The sequence below is a fragment of the Malurus melanocephalus genome, unplaced genomic scaffold, assembly GCF_030028575.1.
Source record: "Malurus melanocephalus ecotype Western Australia unplaced genomic scaffold, MMel_1.1 scaffold_159, whole genome shotgun sequence".
Lineage (NCBI taxonomy): Eukaryota > Metazoa > Chordata > Aves > Passeriformes > Maluridae > Malurus > Malurus melanocephalus.
The window spans coordinates 1123735-1144878 of NW_026623391.1; the positions used below are offsets into that span (position 1 = coordinate 1123735).

At 35.7% G+C, this 21144-nt stretch overlaps 1 protein-coding gene across 2 annotated transcripts in view; it reads left to right on the top strand.

Annotated features, from left to right (window-relative positions):
• The window catches only part of HJURP (Holliday junction recognition protein), a 24719-nt gene extending 6523 nt beyond the window's left edge, over positions 1-18196 (top strand). Inside the window, exons 1-11 of one of the 2 annotated variants that reach the window (XM_057371843.1) lie at positions 3315-3440; positions 4164-4224; positions 5397-5452; positions 6519-6558; positions 9532-9587; positions 10698-10796; positions 11512-11572; positions 12529-14096; positions 14604-14667; positions 14838-14925; positions 17533-18196. In XM_057371843.1, coding sequence (XP_057227826.1) covers positions 5399-5452; positions 6519-6558; positions 9532-9587; positions 10698-10796; positions 11512-11572; positions 12529-14096; positions 14604-14667; positions 14838-14925; positions 17533-17575 — 2073 coding nt within the window. In that variant the 5' untranslated portion in view covers positions 3315-3440; positions 4164-4224; positions 5397-5398 and the 3' untranslated portion in view covers positions 17576-18196. Of the gene's footprint in view, positions 1-3314; positions 3441-4163; positions 4225-5396; positions 5453-6518; positions 6559-9531; positions 9588-10697; positions 10797-11511; positions 11573-12528; positions 14097-14603; positions 14668-14837; positions 14926-17532 lie in introns of those variants that run through there. The other variant, XM_057371842.1, reaches the window with a different exon arrangement.
• The last annotated feature ends 2948 nt before the right edge of the window (positions 18197-21144 follow it).

Here is a 21144-nt window from a genome sequence, read left to right on the forward strand (position 1 = left end):
TGCTCTGTTGGGAGATGTCCTTGGCCATCACAGACGGGTTGGAATTAGATGATCTTGAAGGTCTCTTCCAACCCATACCATTCTGTGGTTCTATCACAGCCTCTTTAGGAAAATGTATTTATGTAGTCAAAAGCTGAGGAATTAGTTATGAATAGGTGGTCCTGTACAATGATATCAATCATGCATTTCAGCTGAATTATTAAGTTTATTTGGAGAGGGAGAGAGAGCAGTTGGATATAGGCTTTTAACTATCGAGTACCTTTTTAGTTAGGCAATATGTGAACCTAACTGTAATTATTATTTGTAAAATCTGTAAAGTCTAGAATTGTTTCTTTTGACTCAAGGTGAGTTTGTGTATAGATTTGTTAATAAAGATGATGTGATTTGGACAGAATTGGTAGAATGCAGTTGCATTTGTTCCGCTACCAACCCACTCAAACAAAATTGACTAAGTAGTGACAGCAGAAAATTCTACAGACTAATTGATATAGGTTAAGCTACCAGGTTTTAAAATATTTTTATGTGCTTTTAAGGAATCTTCTGAGAACTCTGGTGTGGACACATCTGATGCAGGTGGGTTTTAAATGTTTTTTAACTTTTTGAGCAAATTGCAAGTAACTACTTCATCCCTTTCTCCTATAGTAAAATTAGTTTTTATACATGTTCTGTACCCTTTCAGCAAGTAGAGAATAGGAATTGTAAGAGTCTGAGGTACTGATAATTCTGTGAAATCAATATTAATATTCCTCTTCGACATTTCAGTCTGGGATCCCTGATAGTTGCATAGTCAGTGTAGAATATGTTCCACTGCCCTTTCTTTATAAAGAAAGAAACAGTGAAATAAAAACCTTAGCCTAGGTATCAATATATCAGTAGAAGTTTTATTAATAGTTATAATACATACGTTAAATATGAGGGGAAGTGGTAAACAGGTTTGTCCTGAATTGCAAAAATTCTTCAGTAGTGTTGGTAAAGGCTTTGGCATCAGTCTTGTGGCCTGTCTGCAAAGTTTTTTTGGGAGGTTATGACTTTGTATTCCCAAATAATTATTTGATTATTTTAATTAGTTGCAATGGTTGTTTCTTAAATATTTTTCCAGTACTACTGAACATTTTTTGATTCTTGAGCAAATAAAAACTTACTATTTTTCATAAATAAAACTATGGCTAGGAGGTAGCCTGCAGTTAATGGCTKAAAGAGCAGTTACAGTAAAATATGGTTAGCTGGGTTTTAAGTACTCTGGTATTTAATTAGGTTCTTCTCTACATAGCTGGTTTAAAGGCACACAGTTCCTTCCCTGCTGAGAGTAAATAGGAGGAAACATGTCAGACTGCTATTTTCTGACATTTGGGAGAATAATTTCAAATAACTATTTGAATGATAAAATAATTACTGCCAATTCAGAAGATATGATTTTTTTCTTTTCAACCTGCTCAACAAAACATAGGAAAGAAATTCCAGAGACATCTGTAGCTTGGCTTCTGTAAGTGTCCTGTATCTTTTGCACTTGTGGGATAAAGAAGCAAAGTGGTTCAGACTCTGGTTTCTTCACAGCAGCATACAATAATATAATTATCCACTTCTCCTCCTCCTCTTATGAATGGTCTGTGAAGAGACTAGAGAGGATTTATAGAAACCTAAGTGAATATCCGCTATCCAAACACTGTAAGATGCAGGAATTGGATTCTTAGGGTTGTGGGATTGGATGCCTTGCGTAAAAAACTGAATTCAAGCAGGGTTCTAAGGCAGTCTTGACAATAGGGAAATTGCAGAGGAAGTGTGATAAGAACGTCCTTGCTATCTTTGGTGGAATATTGAGGAATGTAGTGGGAATTATGCATTCATGAATAAGGAATCTTATAGAGCAAGAAAAGAAAAAGCATTGAAAATATTTTACTCTCTGAACTGTTTAACATAAATCCTGAAGAACTGGTTGCAAACAAGTTGTCTTCATCCTTCTTTGTTCCTCTCCAGTCACTTATGAACCCACAAACCAAGCTTTTCAATTAGAATTTGAAACAGAAATGTAGTACATCTGAAATTTATAGTGCAGAAAACTATTTTCTAAAATGAAAACACTATAGTTAATAACTCTACACAGTGTGCATTTTTAACCATTTCTGTTTTCATTTTGAATTCAGCTCTATTTAATATTTGCCTTCAAATTGCAGATGAAGCAAGTGATATRGTRAAAACAAGAAGAAAATTTGAAAACRTTCAGCTYCAGGTAAAAATHTCTAGTGTCTAATAATGATTTTGTGTTCAACAGAAATTATTAACTATTTGAATMGTTTACACATGCCTGATGAGTTGATACAGTCAGCAGAAGACKTACTATAGTCTGCATCTTAATGCACATTTTTATCAAGTRTAACAAGTGAGGGGTTCARTAAATGCTGTCATGAAGACCAATTTTMAGTRACATTTTTGTCTTGGTAATACAAGTAGGCCAGAGAAAATCATACGATGTACWGCACCAACAGGCAACTCTTAGAAAGGCTTCTGTTGGTAAGCAAAAAAGCCAACCAGATGGATTTTTAAATGAAAACATTTGTAAAAAAGATGGTCATTCTGAGAGTCTAGCATAAATAGTTAACATAATTTAAAACAAAAGGTAAATGTGAAATAATGGCTGCTATAACAAAAGCAGACGAGAATCTTCTGCTGTTGCTTCCCAAACTAGACTATGGTTGTCAGGACTTCCCAGAGTATTTACATTGTGGAAGAAAAATCTAACACACCCTTTTTGTGTGCAGCAATTTTAATCCTGTGTTCTGCTTGCTCAAATATCATTACCAAAAATGTGATTTACTTTCCTTACTGGTTTAGCACAGTGCTAGTGTCCTTTCTCTGGCAACAGCTAATGCAATCTGCTTCAAGAGATGAGAGTTTAATTAATGAATTACCATTTCCTACAAAATTCTACTAGATTTTACCTAAAGGGGCATTGCAGGGCAGACTTTAATTTGTATACTGAGTTTCCACAGGATGTTAATACATGTAAAGATTTGCAGCTCTGATTAGCAGAGCTTTGTAACCATTTTACCTTTTCTCCTCTTTTCTTTATTTGGGTGGTTTGTTTGTCTTTATCAGTGGATCTTCAAGGCCATGTGTGCTTTYCCCTGACTAAACTAGTTCATTATTCCTTTTTATATATTCTCACACATAGTTCATTTGAGATTTGTTCTTCTTTACATAAAATGTGTACATTCAAAATAAGTTTATGCTGGTTGCATATTCTCATCTGAGTAACACTAGTTTGCAGTAAATTTCAGTAATAAGTTTAGGTTTGTCTGTGCCAATAATTACTATGTGTTTTAATAATTTAATTTTCCTCTAAGAATCTGAATGTAGATGATGGAAAAATCCAAAAGAATGAAAAGGTACGAGTGGATATCATAGTACAAGATGATGCTAGAGGAATTCCCAAATGGATAACGGTAAGATATTTCTCTTATTCTGTTATTAATTATTAGCTAGCTAGAATAATCTGAGAACTCTCTAAATGGGTAGTACAATGAAATCTAACAAAATTTCTCTGTGATTCTATCATTTTTTTCCTGCTTGTTTTCTGTGTAAATATAGTATCTCAGATTTTTGACAGCAATTATTTGTAAGAGAGCAATTTATTTGCAAATTTGTTTTTACTTTTATATTTTACTCTTCGACCCCTGATGTGCAAGTTGATCTTGTATCAATAAGTTTTCCAAAACGTCTAAATGTGAGGTCTGTAGAGAAACAAAACGATTTTGATTTGAGGGTGAGCTTCTGCTATAGTTTCTGCAGTTTTCTGCAGGAGCTGCCAGAGATGTGTGGATTATCCGGGGTGGGTGGGCAAGGGGTGTGTGTGTGGATATATGTACACACATATCTATGTATAAATTCTTATATTTGGAAAATGGATTTATGCATGATACCTAATTAATACATTGGAAAAATTTATTAATAGCTTTGCAAGATTAAACTAATAACTCCTAAAACGTCAGTAAGAAGTCTTAGACTAGATATTTTCCACTTTGACTGAAGTTGGCTGAGCCCCTAAAGACCATAACTGCACATGACCTAGCATAGCAAGAGGAGAACTGACGAGTAATGTTTTTATGTTATACTTAACATGCTAAAAACTCAGAATATTACATTTTTTTTCTTTATTTGTTTTTCAGATAACACCTCCAGCTTTGTCGAAAGGTTATCGTTTAACTTCACCAGTGCAAGAACGGATCGGTACAATTAAATCTTTTGCTTGTTGGTCAAATACATTAGTTACAAAATGTTGTTTTATTAAAATTTATCAGTAAAAATATTTAATTTCTTGTACACACGAAGGCATTATTTATCCAGCTGAAAAGTTCAACAGGCTGAATTTCAAAGGAAATTTAGATATCACTATTGTTATGGCAAAATGTCTTTGAAAAACAAAGTAAATCATTTGTTTACATAATCCCAGCTTTTCTCACATAGCCTCAGGGAAAAAATCCATAGTTATAAAATTTGGCAGCATTTAGCCAACTGAAAGCTGATTTTTTTTTAGTTCTGCTTACTTTAAATTCAGGGAATGTAATAGACTGGTTTTGGTAGTCAAAGTGGTACTTTGCTAGTATACTTTCTTCAGAAGCTTTCCAGAATTGAGGCAAAGCTAAAAGTTTTGGTGTAAATATTCTAACCTTAACAATTAAAAAAAGTCTTTATTAAGGTTACCACCTTAAGCCAGAGATTTCTAGTTATATAATATGTTTAACGAATTTTATATGATTAGTTTTGTGGCCCACTGGTTGCAGAACTGTGCTTAGTATAGTTATCCAAACTTGCGGGAAACATGGGGATCTTTTTTTTTGGGATTTGTCCTGTGCACGTAATTAGTTTATATTTTGTTTAAGTAAATAGTACAAGAGGAGATATCTTTAGTTAACCCTCAGATGACACCAACCAGGGTTGACCACTGAGAAGGATGTCTGACAAATCTTGGCCAAAATTAAAAATAAAATTTGTGTGATTTCATGTAAAGAAGTTCAAAGGAATAGACTCAGTTGGGAATAACCTAGTGCGGGAAGAGACAATTTTGAAAGCTGGTTGAGCCAACCAAGTGTCACGCTCTGCTGTAAAATTAGCACATACTGTGCTAGAAGATATACACAGATGATTCAGATGTAAAGCACACAAAGCAGGTATTCTGTGCTGTTCAACAGTGATAAAATGTGTGCTGGAGTACTTTGGCTTGTGTTTCATAATAGCGTGACTTGCTGCAGTGAGTCAGAAAAAGAAACCACTTGCTAGAGCCACTAGTGATAGGACATAAATAGTAGGTAAAATTAAAGAAATTTAAAAAAATAAGAACAAGAGAGGCTCAATATTATAGAAGTAATAGAATTTTTTTTTTCCCTCCCATTCATGCTAAGAAATGTCAAAGCAACAGAGCAGTGATTCTGAAGATGAACACTCAACACTACATCAGGTATGGCTATAACATTACATCTGCTTTTCTGGAGTGTTCCAGGCCAGGCTGGATGAGGCTTTGAGAAGTCTGCTCTGTTGGGAGATGTCCTTGGCCATCACAGACGGGTTGGAATTAGATGATCTTGAAGGTCTCTTCCAACCCAAACCATTCTGTGGGTCTATCACAGCCTCTTTAGGAAAATGTATTTATGTAGTCAAAAGCTGGGGAATTAGTTATGAATAGGTGGTCCTGTACCATGATATCAATCATGCATTTCAGCTGATTTATTAAGTTTATTTGGAGAGGGAGAGAGAGCAGTTGGATATAGGCTTTTAACTATTGAGTAACTTTTTAGTTAGGCAATATGTGAACCTAACTTTAATTATTATTTGTTAAATCTGTAAARTCTACAATAGCTTCTTTTGACTCAAGGTGAGTTTGTGTATAGATTTGTCAATAAAGATGATGTGATTTGGACAGAATTGGTGGAATGCNTAACATTACATCTGCTTTTCTGGAGTGTTCCAGGCCAGGCTGGATGAGGCTTTGAGAAGTCTGCTCTGTTGGGAGATGTCCTTGGCCATCACAGATGGGTTGGAATTGGATGATCTTTAAGGTCTCTTCCAACCCAAACCATTCTGTGGTTCTATCACAGCCTCTTTAGGAAAATGTATTTATGTAGTCAAAAGCTGAGGAATTAGCTATGAATAGGTGGTCCTGTACCATGATATCAATCATGCATTTCAGCTGAATTATTAAGTTTATTTGGAGAGGGAGAGAGAGCAGTTGGATATAGGCTTTTAACCACTGAGTACCTTTTTAGTTAGGCAATATGTGAACCTAATTATTATTTGCTAAATCTGTAAAGTCTAGAATAGCTGCTTTTGACTCAAGGTGAGTTTGTGTATAGATTTGTTAATAAAGATGGTGTGATTTGCACAGAATTGGTGGAATGCTGTTGCATTTGTTCCGCTACCAACCCCCTCAAACAAAATTGAGCAAGTAGTGGAAGCTGAAAATTCTACAGACTAATTGATATAGGTTAAGCTACCAGGTTTTAAAATTTTTTTTATGTGCTTTTAAGGAATCTTCTGAGAACTCTGGTGGGGACACATCTGATACAGGTGGGTTTTAAATTTTTTTTAATATTTTGAGCAAATTGCAAGTAACTACTTCATCCCGTTCTACAATAGTAAAATTAGTTTTTTATACATGTTCTGTGCCCTTTCAGAAAGTAGAGTATTGTAAGAGTCTGAGGTACTGATAATTCTGTGAAATCAATATTAATATTCCTCTTTGACATTTCAGTCTGGGATCCTTGATAGTTGCATAGTCAGTGTAGAATATGTTCCACTGTCCTTTCTTTCTAAAGAAAGAAACAGTGAAATAAAAACCTTAGCCTAGGTATCAATATATCAGTGGAAGTTTTATTAATACTTAAAATACATACATTAAATATTAGGAGAGGGGTAAATAGGTTTGCACTGAGTTGCAACAATTCTTCAGTAGTGTTTGTAAAGGTTTTGGCATCAGTCTTGTGGCCTGTCTGCAAAGTTTTTTTGGGAGGTTTTGACTTTGTATTCCCCAATAATTATTTGATTGTTTTAATTAGTGGCCATGGTCTTTCACTGTTTTTTCTTAAATATTTTTATTAGTAGTACTGAACATTTTTTGATTCTTGAGCAAATAAAAACTTACTATTTTTCATAAATAAAACTATGACTAGCAGGTAGCCTGCAGTTATTGGCTTAAAGAGCAGTTACAGTAAAATATGGTTAGCTGGGGTTTAAGTACTCTGGTATTTAATTAGGTTCTTCTCTACATAGCTGCCTTTAAGGCAGACAGTTCCTTCCCTGCTGAGAGTAAATAGGAGGAAACATGTCAGACTGTTATTTTCTGACATTTGAGAGAATAATTTCAAATAACTACTTGAATGATAAAATAATTTCTGCCAATTTAGAATATATTTTTTTTTTTCTCAACCTGCTCAACAAAACATAGGAAAGAAATTTCAGAGGCATCTGTAGCTTGGCTTCTGTAAGTGTCCTGTATCTTTTGCACTTGTGGGATACAGAAGTAAAGTGGTTCAGACTCTGGTTTCTTCACAGCAGCGTACAATAATATAATTATCCACTTTTCCTCCTCCTCTTATGAATGGTCTGTGAAGAGACTGGAGAGGATTTATAGAAACCTACATGAATGTCCGCTCTCCAAATACTGTAAGATGCAGGAATTGCATTCTTAGGGTTGTGGGATTGGATGCCTTGTGTAAAAAACTGAATTCACCCTGCGGTTTGGGGTTTTTTGGCTTTTGGTTGTGTTGATTTTTTTGGGGGGCTTTTTTTTGTTGTTGATTTGGTTTTGGGCTTTTTAAAATTTTTTTTCTTAAGTTAACATGCCTTATTGGTTACCTTTCATATTATCTGTAGTTGCTTTAGCTAAAAGTTTAGTTTTGGYAGGTGTTTTCCAATTTTAGTATTTATACAGACGTTTCACACTTCTCAGTGAAGGCTGTGTTTCTTCTAGATATTATACACTATTTTTGTGTTGAAAGTATGCAAAGCCTCTCTACAGCAGGTAGAACTGCAGTGGAACAGCTCTCACCTGGACCAGCAAGTATTTGCCTGTCCTTAATAGGGAAAATTATTAAGGTTACTCTCTGTGCTTTCMCAGGAAGTARCATGGCAGYRGRTATCTGAACTATTACTTGTATCTAKCAGGKTACKTATCAGAGAAASATAARYTTATTTGGAGAAAGGGATCAATAAATTACAACTTAGGCAATAATAGYGTTTGGGTGCATCTGCAGTGAAATAGCTTTCTGTATTATAGGTTTTTTGAGAGAGAAAAAACTCCCACCATTCTCTGTTCTCCCTCTGAGGTGCAAAGGTGTTACTGAATTTCCCTTTTGGCCTKTAAAAACACTTTCAGATTTCTTGGAGAAAATACTTTTTTTTCTGTTCTATGGCATGGCCCTCTGCTAATAAGTAAAATTCCAGTGATGTGAAAGTATGATTGACAGTACATTGAAGATATAGTAAAATTAGTTTTTTGAGGATTCGCATCTAGAAGAATATTTAAATTGTATGCAAAYCAATTTATTCTGTGGTACAAGCTGTTTTCTAATAATTGATAATTGGCCTGATGGAGTCGACCATTCCTGGACCCAGGAGTTGTTCCCCTTATTTCCAGAAGTTCCCATATTTATAGCAGTCTAGTCTGTTCGTCTTGATGAGCATTTAGGAAWCAATCTGACAGGTTTGTGCCCATTTCTGCTGGAGGAAGAAGGTTGCATGGCAGAAAGAGTAATGGCAATTTAAGAATAGTATGACAAGGCAGAGATGTGGTAGGCATCATAATCCAGACCTTTTTTCACTCAGAGTTTTTAGGGTTATTCTCTTCTCCTTTTTCCTTCCCTGTGGGGCATCCAGGGAAATTCAGGTATCAGGGCTTACAATGCAGTCACATATTTTATGATCATGAATGCCTGTACTTTAGCTAATGATGAATTGGAATGTCTGGCTACATATGGCAAAAAAAATATGTTGTTGCATTTCCTTCACAAAAGTACATAGAATACCTAAAAACKGAGTTAAAAGATTTGGACTTGTTTTCTCATATTCTCAAGTGTACCCTCAAGTGTACCTCAAGTGTACTCACTTTGTGAGTTCTGAGGCAGAATTGACAGTGAGGAAAAATTGCAGAGGAAGTGTGAGAAGGTCCTTGCTATCTTTGTTGGGATATTTAGGAATGTAGTGGGAATTATGCATTCATGCATAATGAATATTATAGGGCAAGAAAAGAAAGAGTATTGAAAATATTTTACTCTCTGAACTGTTTAACATAAATCCTGAAGAACTGGTTGCAAACAAGTTGTCTTCATCCTTTGTTCCTCTCCAGTCACTTATGAACCCACAAACCAAGCTTTTCAATTAGAATTTGAAACAGAAATGTAGTACATCTGAAATTTATAGTGCAGAAAACTATTTTCTAAAATGAAAACGTTATAGTTAATAATTCTACACAGTGTGCATTTTTAACCATTTCTGTTTTCATTTTGAATTCAGCTCTATTTAATATTTGCCTTCAAATTGCAGATGAAGCAAGTGATATGGTAAAAACAAGAAGAAAATTTGAAAACATTCAGCTTCAGGTAAAAATCTCTAGTGTCTAATAATGATTTTGTGTTCAACAGAAATTATTAACTATTTGAATCATTTACACATGCCTGATGAGTTGATACAGTCAGCAGAAGACTTACTATAGTCTGCATCTTAATGCACATTTTTATCAAGTATAACAAGTGAGGGGTTCAGTAAATGCTGTCATGAAGACCAATTTTAAGTAACATTTTTGTCTTGGTAATACAAGTAGGCCAGAGAAAATCATACGATGTACTGCACCAACAGGCAACTCTTAGAAAGGCTTCTGTTGGTAAGCAAAAAAGCCAACCAGATGGATTTTTAAATGAAAACATTTGTAAAAAAGATGGTCATTCTGAGTCTAGCATAAATAGGTAACGTCATTTAAAACAAAAGGTAATTGTGAAATAATGGCTGCTATAACAAAAGCAGACTGGAATCTTCTGCTGTTGCTTCCCAAGCTAGACTATGGTTGTCAGGACTTCCCAGAGTATTTACATTGTTGAAGAAAAATCTAACACACCCTTTTTGTGTGCAGCAATTTTAATCCTGTGTTCTGCTTGCTCAAATATCGTTACCAAAAATGTGATTTACTTTCCTTACTGGTTTAGCACAGTGCTAGTGTCCTCTCTCTGGCAACAGCTAAAGCAATCTGCTTCAGGAGGTGACAGTTTAATTAATGAATTACCATTTCCTACAAAATTCTACTAGTTCTTACGTAGAGGGGCATTGCAGGGCAGACCTTAATTTGTATAGGAGTTCCCACAGGATGTTAATGTATGTAAAGATTTGCAGCTCTGATTAGCAGAGCTTTGTAACCATTTTCCCTTTTTTCCTCCTTTATTTATTTGGGTGGTTTGTTTGTCTTTATCAATGGATCTTCAAACCATGTGTGCTTTTCCCTGCCTAAACTAGTTCATTATTCCTTTTTATATATTCTCACATATAGTTCATTTGAGATTTGTTCTTCTTTACATAAAATGTGTACATTCAAAATAAGTTTATGCTGGTTGCATATTCTCATCGAGGTAACACTAGCTTGCAGTAAATTTCAGTAATAAGTTTAGGTTTGTCTGTGCCAATAATTACTATGTGTTTTAATAATTTAATTTTCCTCTAAGAATCTGAATGTAGAGGATGGAAAAATCCAAAAGAATGAAAAGGTACGAGTGGATATCATAGTGCAGGATGATGCTAGAGGAATTCCCAAATGGATAACGGTAAGATATCTCTCTTATTCTGTTATTAGTTATTAGCTAGTTAGAATAAACTGAGAACTCTCTAACTGGGTAGCACGATGAAATCTGATACAATTTCTCTGTGGTTCTACCATTTTTTTTTTTCCTGCTGGTTTTCTGTGTAAATATAGTATCTCAGATTTTTGACAGCATTTATTTGTAAGAAATAGAGCAATTTATTTGCAAATTTGTTTTTWCTTTTATATTTTATTCTTCAAACCCTGATGAGCAAGTTGATMTTGGATCAATAAGTTATCCAAAAAGTCTAAATGTGAGGTCTATAGAGAAAAAAAAGATTTTGATTTGAGGGTGAGTTTCTGTTTTCTGCAGGAGCTGCCAGAGATGTGTGGATTATCTGGGGTGGGGGGGCAAGGGGTGTGTGTGTGTCTATATATGTACACACATTTCTATGTATAAATTCTTATATTTAAAAAGGGATTAATGCATGATACATAATTTGTACATTGGAAAAAATTATTAATAGCTTTGCAATATTAAACTAGTAACTCCTAAAACTTCTTACTGAAGTCTTAGACTAGTTTTTTTCCACTTTGACTGAAGGTGGCTGAGCCCCTAAAGACCATAACTGCACATGACCTAGCATAGCAGGAGGAGGGGGAGTCGCAATTAATGTTTTTATGTTATACTTAACATGCAAAAAACTCAAGAATATTACATTTCTTTATTTGTTTTTCAGATAACACCTCCAGCTTTGTCGAAAGGTTATCGTTTAACTTCACCAGTGCAAGAAAGGATTGGTACAATTAAATCTTTTGCTTGTTGGTCAAATACATTAGTTAAAAATGTGGTTTTATTAAAATGTATTAGTAAAAATATTTGATTTCTTGTAGACACAAAGGCATTATTTATTCAGTTGAGAAGTTCAACAGGCTGAATTTCAAAGGAAATTTAGATATCACTGCTTATGGCAAAATGTCTTTGAAAAAGAGAAAGTAAATMGTCTGTGTACATAATCCCAGCTTTTCTCACATAGCCTCAGGAAAAATAATATCCATAGTTACAAAATTTGGCAGCGTTTAGCTCATTGAAAGCAATATTTTTTAGTTCTGCTTACTCTAAATTCAGGGAATGTAATGGCTTTGGGACTGCTGGTAATTGGTAGTCAAAGTGTAAGTTTACTTTGCTAGTACACTTTCTTCAGAAGCTTTCCAGAATTGAGGCAAAGCTWAAAGTTTTGGTGTATATATTCTAACCTTAATAAATATAAAAAGCCATTATTTTCRTTATGGTTTATGAAAGCAAAAGCTGCATTTGTCCTAGCCAAGTACAAAGCTTTCAAGGATCATGAAAAAAAAGTGGTAAAACCTTTTGGATTAAGCCTTTTACTTCTGACCAGAAGTCACAAAGGGCAAGGAAGTCTTCCTATGCAATGAATATCTGTATATTATGGTAATTCARATACTGGAGTTTTCCCCAACACATKTAGTTTCTGTCCTCTATGATCTCAGAATTTCATATGGTTAGGAAGTACATTTAATTTTTTCCCTGATAGCATGTTAATCATCCATGTAGTCTGGCACTAAAGCTTAATGAAATATGGAGTTACAGTGAGACTATCTCTAGCATATGCAGTTGGTTTTAAGTCATATAATATATTACTGATAGTGCCTTAATAGCTTTGGAATCTTTCCTGTCTTCTGTTTTTGTTTTTTGACTCAAATGTGGGTTTGGGTTTTTTTTTTTTTTGGAATAGGTAATCGAGCTGTTTGCAAAAAGAAGCTAGAGTTGCCAAATGAATGTTCTTCATCCCAATATCTGCAGTTACAACATTCTGGTGTTCCCATGTCACCAAATACAGTAACCATAACCAGGCATCRACCTTGTTCAGAATGGAATAAAAGTCTGTGTGATGTTATCCACCGAGAATACCAGTCTGCAGATGAGGAGTGCTCCTGGGGCAATACAACTCTTGCAGACTTGTATCCAGAAATGGTAGAGCTGCTTGGAAGGCTCATGACAAAGCGCTCTCAGAAAAAACTGTTAAAAAACATGTTTGGGTCCTCAAGGTCCAAAAAATGGCATTTCAAAAGACCAAAGCTCAGTGTCACTGTAGACAAAATGAGAAAAACTAAAGCATCACACAGCTCATGCAGCTGTATAAGTGAAGACAAGCAGAATCCAACTTTTGGAAATGAGAGTGGAAAATTTTGTGACATGACAGCTGGTAGTTCATCTGATTTGGTACCTTATGCTTATACTGATACAAATGAAATCAAAACAGACTACGCTGACTCAAGTTTAGAACAACATTTGGTATCTGGAAACGGCCAAAAGGTCTACAAACACACTGCTTTTCCTGATGTTATGGCTAGAATGGGAGAGACATTTGTAGTTGAAGATGAATTACTGACTACTACCTCACCAAAGACTTCAGAATATACAGAAAATGAAAAATTGGCTTGCAGATCTTCCTCAGAATATAGTTTTATACCACCTACTGCTATTTCAGATTCCAGAGCACTTCGTCTTGCAAAACAGAGTAAGACTCAGAAAACAGACTTTTCTTGTGTTGATACGTCAGAGTTGTGTTCGTCTGCTTGCAGTTCCGATGGCAATAGTAACAATTTTACATCCATCACAAAYTATTCTCCTTCAAGATCATCAATTACTGCACTCATAAGTCCTGGAAAAACAATTTCTGCAAGACAAACTTTTTTCCAGCCCAAACACTCATTTTCCTCATGTTTTATGAAGCAAAGTCCTTCAAAGATGCCCCAAAAAAGCAAAGATGCATTTGATCATCTCTACTACAAAGTCTGTTCCAAAGAATTCCAAAAGTCTTTGACACCGACAAGACCTCTTTTAAATTYGTGGAACCATGAAGAGAAAAGAAGATTAGTGAGGAGTTATTCAAGTGACTCTCTGATGCCCCCTAAACAGTGTGATACAAAATTTGACAGGTTGTATGAGCAACGGTGTGGGGMGCTTGTTCCAAAATCTCCTGCGTTTCAGAGAACTTCAAATTTAAGGCGATATCAAGGAATAAAGATGCCCGACACTGTAAATGCTCTTGTTAACTCTCCTGTTCAAACTTACTCTGCAATTTCCAGAGTTAAAAGAGTAGGAAATTTTGAGAAGTGTCTTCTTTGTTCACCAGTAAAGCGAATGAAACATATACCAGAAGGYTGTTTTCCTTCAAGGAAATGTCAAGAGATTTCCCACATTAAAAAGATTAATCTTCAGACAGCTGGTGTGGATTGTTTGAGCTCATACAACTGCAGCAACCCSAGCTTCTTTGCACATCACAACTCTCATTGTCAGGTATTTAAGGACCTTGTGAAAAATTGTGCACTTTCAGATATTTGGAGAAGGGCTTAAAAATGGATTAGAGCTTCAAGCTTTTTGAACTAGTGATAGCATACTTCCAGTGCTGTTTGATCAGAAGGGATGTTTTACAGCCTTGGGGGCTTGAGGATATTTATTTGATACAATATAAGTTGTATCAAGTCTCCGGGATCATGAGGAAGCTCTCTATATTTAATAACTTTGCCTATTAAAATGGAATCAAATCTGTCATTTGTAACAATTTCAATGTCACTGGTTAAACTGGTCTTAAATAGTGACTCAGTTATGGTGTTTTTCTTCTGAAATGATGACAATTTTCTAGTTGGACAAGGTGAAGCAAACAAATTAGGCTTTCACTGGAATCATTAGACTTGCTGATTTAAATCAAACACTTATTTCCAGGTTCCTAGTCATTTCTTCTGAGGCAAGCTGTGAAATAGTATGCTTTTTTATCAATGCTATATGTTGATGCTTTATTTTCAGGGCTCTGCATTTTGGGATTCTTCAGATAAAACTTWTTTTGGTATTCCTGGCACTTCCCTGCAAGGTTAGTTTCAGACACTTCATTAGTTTGCGTGAGAATATTTTCTTAAGGAAATTTGACTCTTGAAGTATTTCCAGTGTTTAAATAGATTAATGTTTTGATAACATTCTGTAATGTACATGCTACTTAGCATTGTTCTTGCCCTTTATCATACTACTGTTTCTCATCACYAGAATCTGGGACTGCATGTGCACGCTCTGGTTGGCCTGGGGCAATGGAGAATAGCAGTTCTCCCAGAAACGTGAGGAAGTGTCACCAAAGGTAACARCCTTTTGAAAAAAGAGATTTCAAAATGAATTCTTACTCCTCTTTACTTGTGTTAAAGATATGCATACTTGTAAAATGAAAATAAGTATGGGAGAGCCCAAGCTAATCACACCTGCAGACTTGAACACTGAGAGGCAAGTGTCTGTGGTCAAAAGCAGCCAGACTCCAGCAAGGARAGCTGCTGAGCACAAGTTAATAAGATGACCTAACTGAATAGCTACTGTAATCCTTATTTGGTGTTCATTATGGGGGCATTTATTATTTTCGGTATGCTCCAGAATTGTTTTGATTGTGGCTGTGTATTTTATCTGACAAGTCCTCTAAGGTCTGCAGAGTGTGGAGAGTTAAGTATATTTCCATTTAAAACAACTTTCAGAAGTTGACCTCTGCGCAGTTGTGTAGTGGTGGATGAGACCACCCTGGGGACTGCTGGGGAGCCAAACTGCCCTGGGACAGCTGGAACTTGGTGGTGGAAAGACCCAAACAACTCCCTTGGGAATTTGATGGTTCCTTCCAAGAACATATAAATCCTCCTACCCCGGCTGGACCTAATCTGGTCCCTCACTTCACCCATCCCTTCCCCCATTGGTCATTGTATCCCCTTTGCCCTCTCTCTCTACCCTGTTGGCTCAGGTGATTGGCCCCACAGCTGCACATCTGGGGGCAAAGAATTTAGCTCTCTCTCTTCACCTCTGGATCCCCTCTGGGAATAAACTTCTGGAACATCCACGTGGACGAGCCCTCTGGTTCTTTGTCTCCAGTAACATAAGAGCTACAAGCTCACTCTGTGTGTGTGTGTGTCAGCCTTTTACCAGTGAGGGTGTTGGGGAATCCCTACTGCACAGCACCAGGGCAGTGCTGGCCAGAGTGAACTCCAAAAGCTGCAGAGACACTGCTGGTACATGCAGAGAGATCAGACCACRCTAATCACCACCCCAGAATACTTTACATTTGGGCATCATCACCTACATCATCACCTACTGCATTTTGCCTCCATGCGAGCAGTGGCTCTGCCTGGAAGATCTGAGAGATCCTCTCCTCCTGCTGYTATCACTACTGGCAGTGTGTTTATATCTCTGGAAGCAGGACACCTTTTGGTTCCCTGAATACGGGCCTACTAGGTCTGTTTTTCTTAGAAAATACATAACTTTTAAAGGATTATCAAGCTTCAGATCTCTTGGATTTTTAATTACAAACATTTAATATTCAACAGTATTTAAAAAGCACTAAAAGTTCTCTAAATAGTTCCTGATTTTATTTACCAAAACATTTTTTACATGACTTTTCGCCATAATGTATAATTTGTCACCACAAGTTTGGCTCCCCAAACTCAGTCAAGAGATATTTTCAGTATGCTTGAGATGATCATACAGCTGATATCAGCATTTTCTGACAATATTGGAATTAGAACTTCAAAGGAAAGCTGAAAGCATTTTTAAATTACTTGTATGGAGAATTTAACCAGAAAAGAGGCTTAATGATGTGAAGAAAAATGTTTCAATTTAAGCAAAGATGGAATTGAAATTTAGAGGCTTGTATTACAAATATATWCAATATTGATAAAGTTTATATTTGGATTATTTTGGATATAATGGAAGATTGGAGACAAGCTGAGGAGTATGCAAGGATGWTTGTGATGTTAAGTATGCCCACTTAACTGAGCAAAGTTTTGCTCACTTYTTAGATTTCCTTTTGTTTTTCCTCTCTACATTATCTTGGCTCCCCATACAAAGTAGCCATTCCTAAAAAATTAGTTCTTGTTCTTAAGGAGAAGGTTTGTCTTTCTTCAATGCACGTAAGTAGAGAAATCAAGACTTCCAAATTTTCTTCCAGGCCATCYGGAATAAAATCTATTTCTTTGTTCTTTAATTACATTAAGACATAATTGCTGATTTGTAGCCAAAATGGACTGTCAGCTGGAAAGCTTCCTTAGGCCTGTGGTGTGATAATTTTAGCTTTCTTTGGTTCCCTGCGATGAAGCTCTTTAATGGCTTCAGACCCCTCAGCAGTTTTATACCTAAGCCATGTGGCAAAATGCTGTATGTTGTAATGAGAGGCTGTGAAAAGAAAAGGAATGTTGTCTATCTGGAGCCAGATTGCCTTTATCTAGAAGATGGTTATGAAAGAGATTTCTGAAGAGGAAATGTTTATGACTAATGARCTTTTCTTCAGCTCTGTTTGAATGCTGTCCTACAGCTATACTGCTATACTTAATTGGCAGATGCAACCAAAGTTAGTTTTAAAATGCATGAGAGAAAATTTATGCAATTTCTTAAGTAATATACAAGGAAATAATTGTGTTCTCACTAGTGTCTTTAACTTTTAACTATTTGTGAATTCATTGAAAGATTGCATCTAGAAGTTTAATRGATGCACATAAGTTAGATTGACATAGTAACACTGAGACACTAGAATGACCAAGCATGAAAAGCACACAGGAATGCACACAAGGCTGCTGCTGTTCTCAGTGAAGATGTTCAGACACCTTGCTTTGACAATTTGSTTGGATTTCATTCTGTTCATTGGAGTTTCAGAAAAATGTATTATTTTTGTGTCATTTTCTTCATTGTCTAAACAGAGGGGTTTGTTGTTTTTCCTCAGGGTATACAGAAAATTAAGCTACACTGATGGAAAGACTAATTGAAGCAATCCCTTGGATGATTCCCTGGTTAAAGCTCCCCAGGAGGCATTCATGGACAGATAAAATGTTATTTTATATATGTTGGGTTTTCTTTAGTGCTGTTTCTTCTTCCAAGAATCAAGGATGCATAATTATATGTAGGTAATACACAACTACTTCTGATTCATACTTCATTGTAATACAAATCTTTGGGAAAGGGTTCATCCCTTATGACAGAGCACTTCTTACTCAGTTTGTGGCTAAGTTGGAATTATGTATATGACAGTGTTCATAATAACAATGTGGTCTGCATTCTGTTTGTTTGCTAATAATTTTATATTCTTAATGTGTTAATAGTAAGGGACAAGCTCATTTACCTAAATTCCTGCTGTTTATGCTTTCTGGATGTGTCAGTACAGATCCTATTACTGTTATATAACTCACTATTATATGCTATGACTTATGTCTGCTGTGTTTAAATGTTAAAGTGTTAATGTTAAATGTGTTTCATGTTAAAGTTTTCTAAGTAGATCACCAAAGTTGATTGTTCAATAAAATTTTATTCTTTTTTTGTGGATTTGATTGTCAGAACACAGAATAGAACTAAGTTCTACCTGACAATATATATGCTCTAAATAAACTGTTCTGAGCAAAAACCTGCTTTCAACGTTTTTATTTCAGCCACGTGAATTCTCAGGAGGAGTTTGTRTAACTGTATGAGCAAAAACATAAAAAAAACCTGTGGGACCCTCACATCTCATTCACTGCTGTGGTCTTTCTTGGCGAGGGGATTGTGTTAGTGGTGTCAAGTACTTGCTGTTTTATCAGCACTGCTCCTTGTTAGCTTTCTGACTTTCAGAAAAGGAAAACATTGTTTTTCTTTGGCTTTATGTTATATCCTGACACACGGGAATGTTTTATATTATTTAGCTCTTAATATCAAAATCTTGTTACCTTAAGTATTRTTCTTTAATAGGACAAGAAACCACCTCTAGGGAGGTTTTCTCTGCAATAAGAACTTCCACACACATATTTATCCTTCATAATTTGAATATTATGTTTCTTTCAATGACAACAACGAAACATTGTCTCTTAGAAATGCCTTTGTGGCTCAGTTTTCTTCCTTTTCCAGACATGGATGCACTGTAGGGAATATGTTTTATGAACTATCTTCCTCTTGTATTTGTTGAGGTAATTCTTTCCCAGTATTTCTTGATATATCAGAATTGAGAGATTGCATAATTCATGGATGCTTTCTGTATTGAAGTAACTTAGAAGTCAACTGAAATTGGGTTTTGGCCCTAGATACTGACTTCTACCCAGCAACTTCAATGCAGGTCACCCAGGTAGGAAAGTACATTTGTTTATACAGTATAGTAAAATTGTGTCCAAGAAAATWACTTCAAAATAATTTAAAGAGATAATTCTTTTAGAAAACCTTGAAGTGTTGGAACATAAGATCATGGCAATGCCACGTTTTGGCTGCTAGCAGTAGCAAAACAGGGAGACAACTATTTTTAGAGTTGATCCTCCAACACTGCGTGAGTCAGCAGACTCTTTAAAATATGAGATAAGCAGAAATCTGTGGTGTTTTTCCTAACAATACTGTTTAGCTAGGTACATCTGCAGTGATTATCAAATGCTATAATTACTGGTGGGATATACCTGTTTCAACTTACAAAGATTTCGTGGTGCTTCCTGATCTTTGTGTTTTGAGTTCCATTCTTCTTCCCTTCCAAACAGTTTTGCTTTTCCTATCATATTTCCTCTTGTTTACTCATTCTTCACTCTTCCATTGAACATTGATACTTGAATGCTAAGTTCACTGTTGATAAAAACAGCTTTACTCTGCTTCTCTTTCCTTTAAAAAAATTTAAGAAACACTGGAAAAACAGATGAGGTTTCTGAGACTGTAATCCTAGAACCAAGCACCTCAACTTATGTTGTTGAAATTAGTTGAAACTTGCTTTATATGTAAAGAATTTAACTAGTATGTGATAGTTTATCTAGGTCGTTCTCTAATGGCTTGAGGATGGAACAGTACTGAACCTGCTTTGGGTCATTTGAAAATAACCCAAAGACTCATATAAATAAATTAGSTCTATCAGTTGCTTATTTAAGCAGATGGAGGGTGAAAAGCCAAAAGAATAAACCTAAATTTTGACTGTGGTAGCATTAGAAATGCCTTGGAAATCATTCATAGGCCATTAAAGATCAATCAATAATTTAATGGAGGCAGTGATTAAATGTGGAAAGGAAGTGTGTGTGTATGTATTGTGTATAYACACATGTAAGGAAAATATTTACAACAATACCCTGCTATATTAACAAACTGCTGCRAGGACTGGGGGCTGAGAATAGAGAGGAAACTAAATGGTGAATTTACTGTTACACGTGCATTTGATGATAGAAGTGGGTACTTCATTTCCATTAATTTATAAGAGTGAAATGCTAGGTTGAGTTTAGGCATCTCGTACAACTCCTTTGACTTTTAAATTTTTATAAGCAAGGCACAATCAAGAGTGCAAATTCTGTGAGAAAATTAGGAAATCTGTGAAAAGTGTACACAAGTAATTAAAAATACATATCCATTGGTTTGTGTATATGTTGCAAAATAATAAATAGACCCTTGGGCTATGCTTATTTGGTTGAGAGATTAAGAAAGCTTCCCATTTCTCAGAGCTCTGAATATTGCATCTATTTGGTACCAGTGAAATAAAATAGTTTATATTTTGCWTATTCATTCTATTTAACGAGTTTTGATATGGACATTGAAGAAAGAGTATGTGCTTRTGTATTTTATCWCTTAGTTCCTACTMCAGAACAAAATACARTCTAATCAAATTAAGTTAGTATTTCATGCACTGGTATCCTGGTGTTTAGCTTTGGATATTTGATTTTGGATTTGCCTACCTCCTTTCCCTCCATAGGGCTWTAGTCAGGGTCCTCATTTAATTTGATTGTCCAGTGAAGTGGTTTTTATAGGTTCTTCAGYAGTGCTTGTTTCTGCCAATCCAGTGGTAGCTGGGCTCAGACCATAACACTGATTTTCATTCCATGTCTGCCTTGTTTCTGGGAATTATCAGCCAAGCACACTGACTTGAGCTCTGCACACAAAAGTGAGTGCTAGCACAGGACAGGCAGTGGCACCGGGTGGCTTTGGCTGCAGGGCTTGGCCCCTTTTGGTCCAGCATGGAAGTCATAAGATCATTTCCTATGAACCAAAGTAAGCATTAACCAGGCTGTCAAACAACTATTTCTTTTATATCGATTTTTTAAATATAAATTTGTCTGATCTCTTGATGTGTCCATCCATTTCTGCTGATAGGAGAGGTCTTGGCTTTCTTTGGGCCTTTTTTTTCCAGGCTTATCTCCTTCAGGACCTGAAACAGGTGTAGGGATCTCTGTGCTTCRTAGTTTCAAGCTCCTTGGCATTGTCTGTGTGGGTTTTGAAGGCACCAACATCCTTTGTTCTTGAGAAGGAGGAAGTGTCTGATACCTAGAGACAAGCCTTATCACATCAACTTGCTTTACTGCTTCCTGCTGCAGCTACTCAGTGACTCCCAGAATATAAAAATAGCTATCTGCTCTAT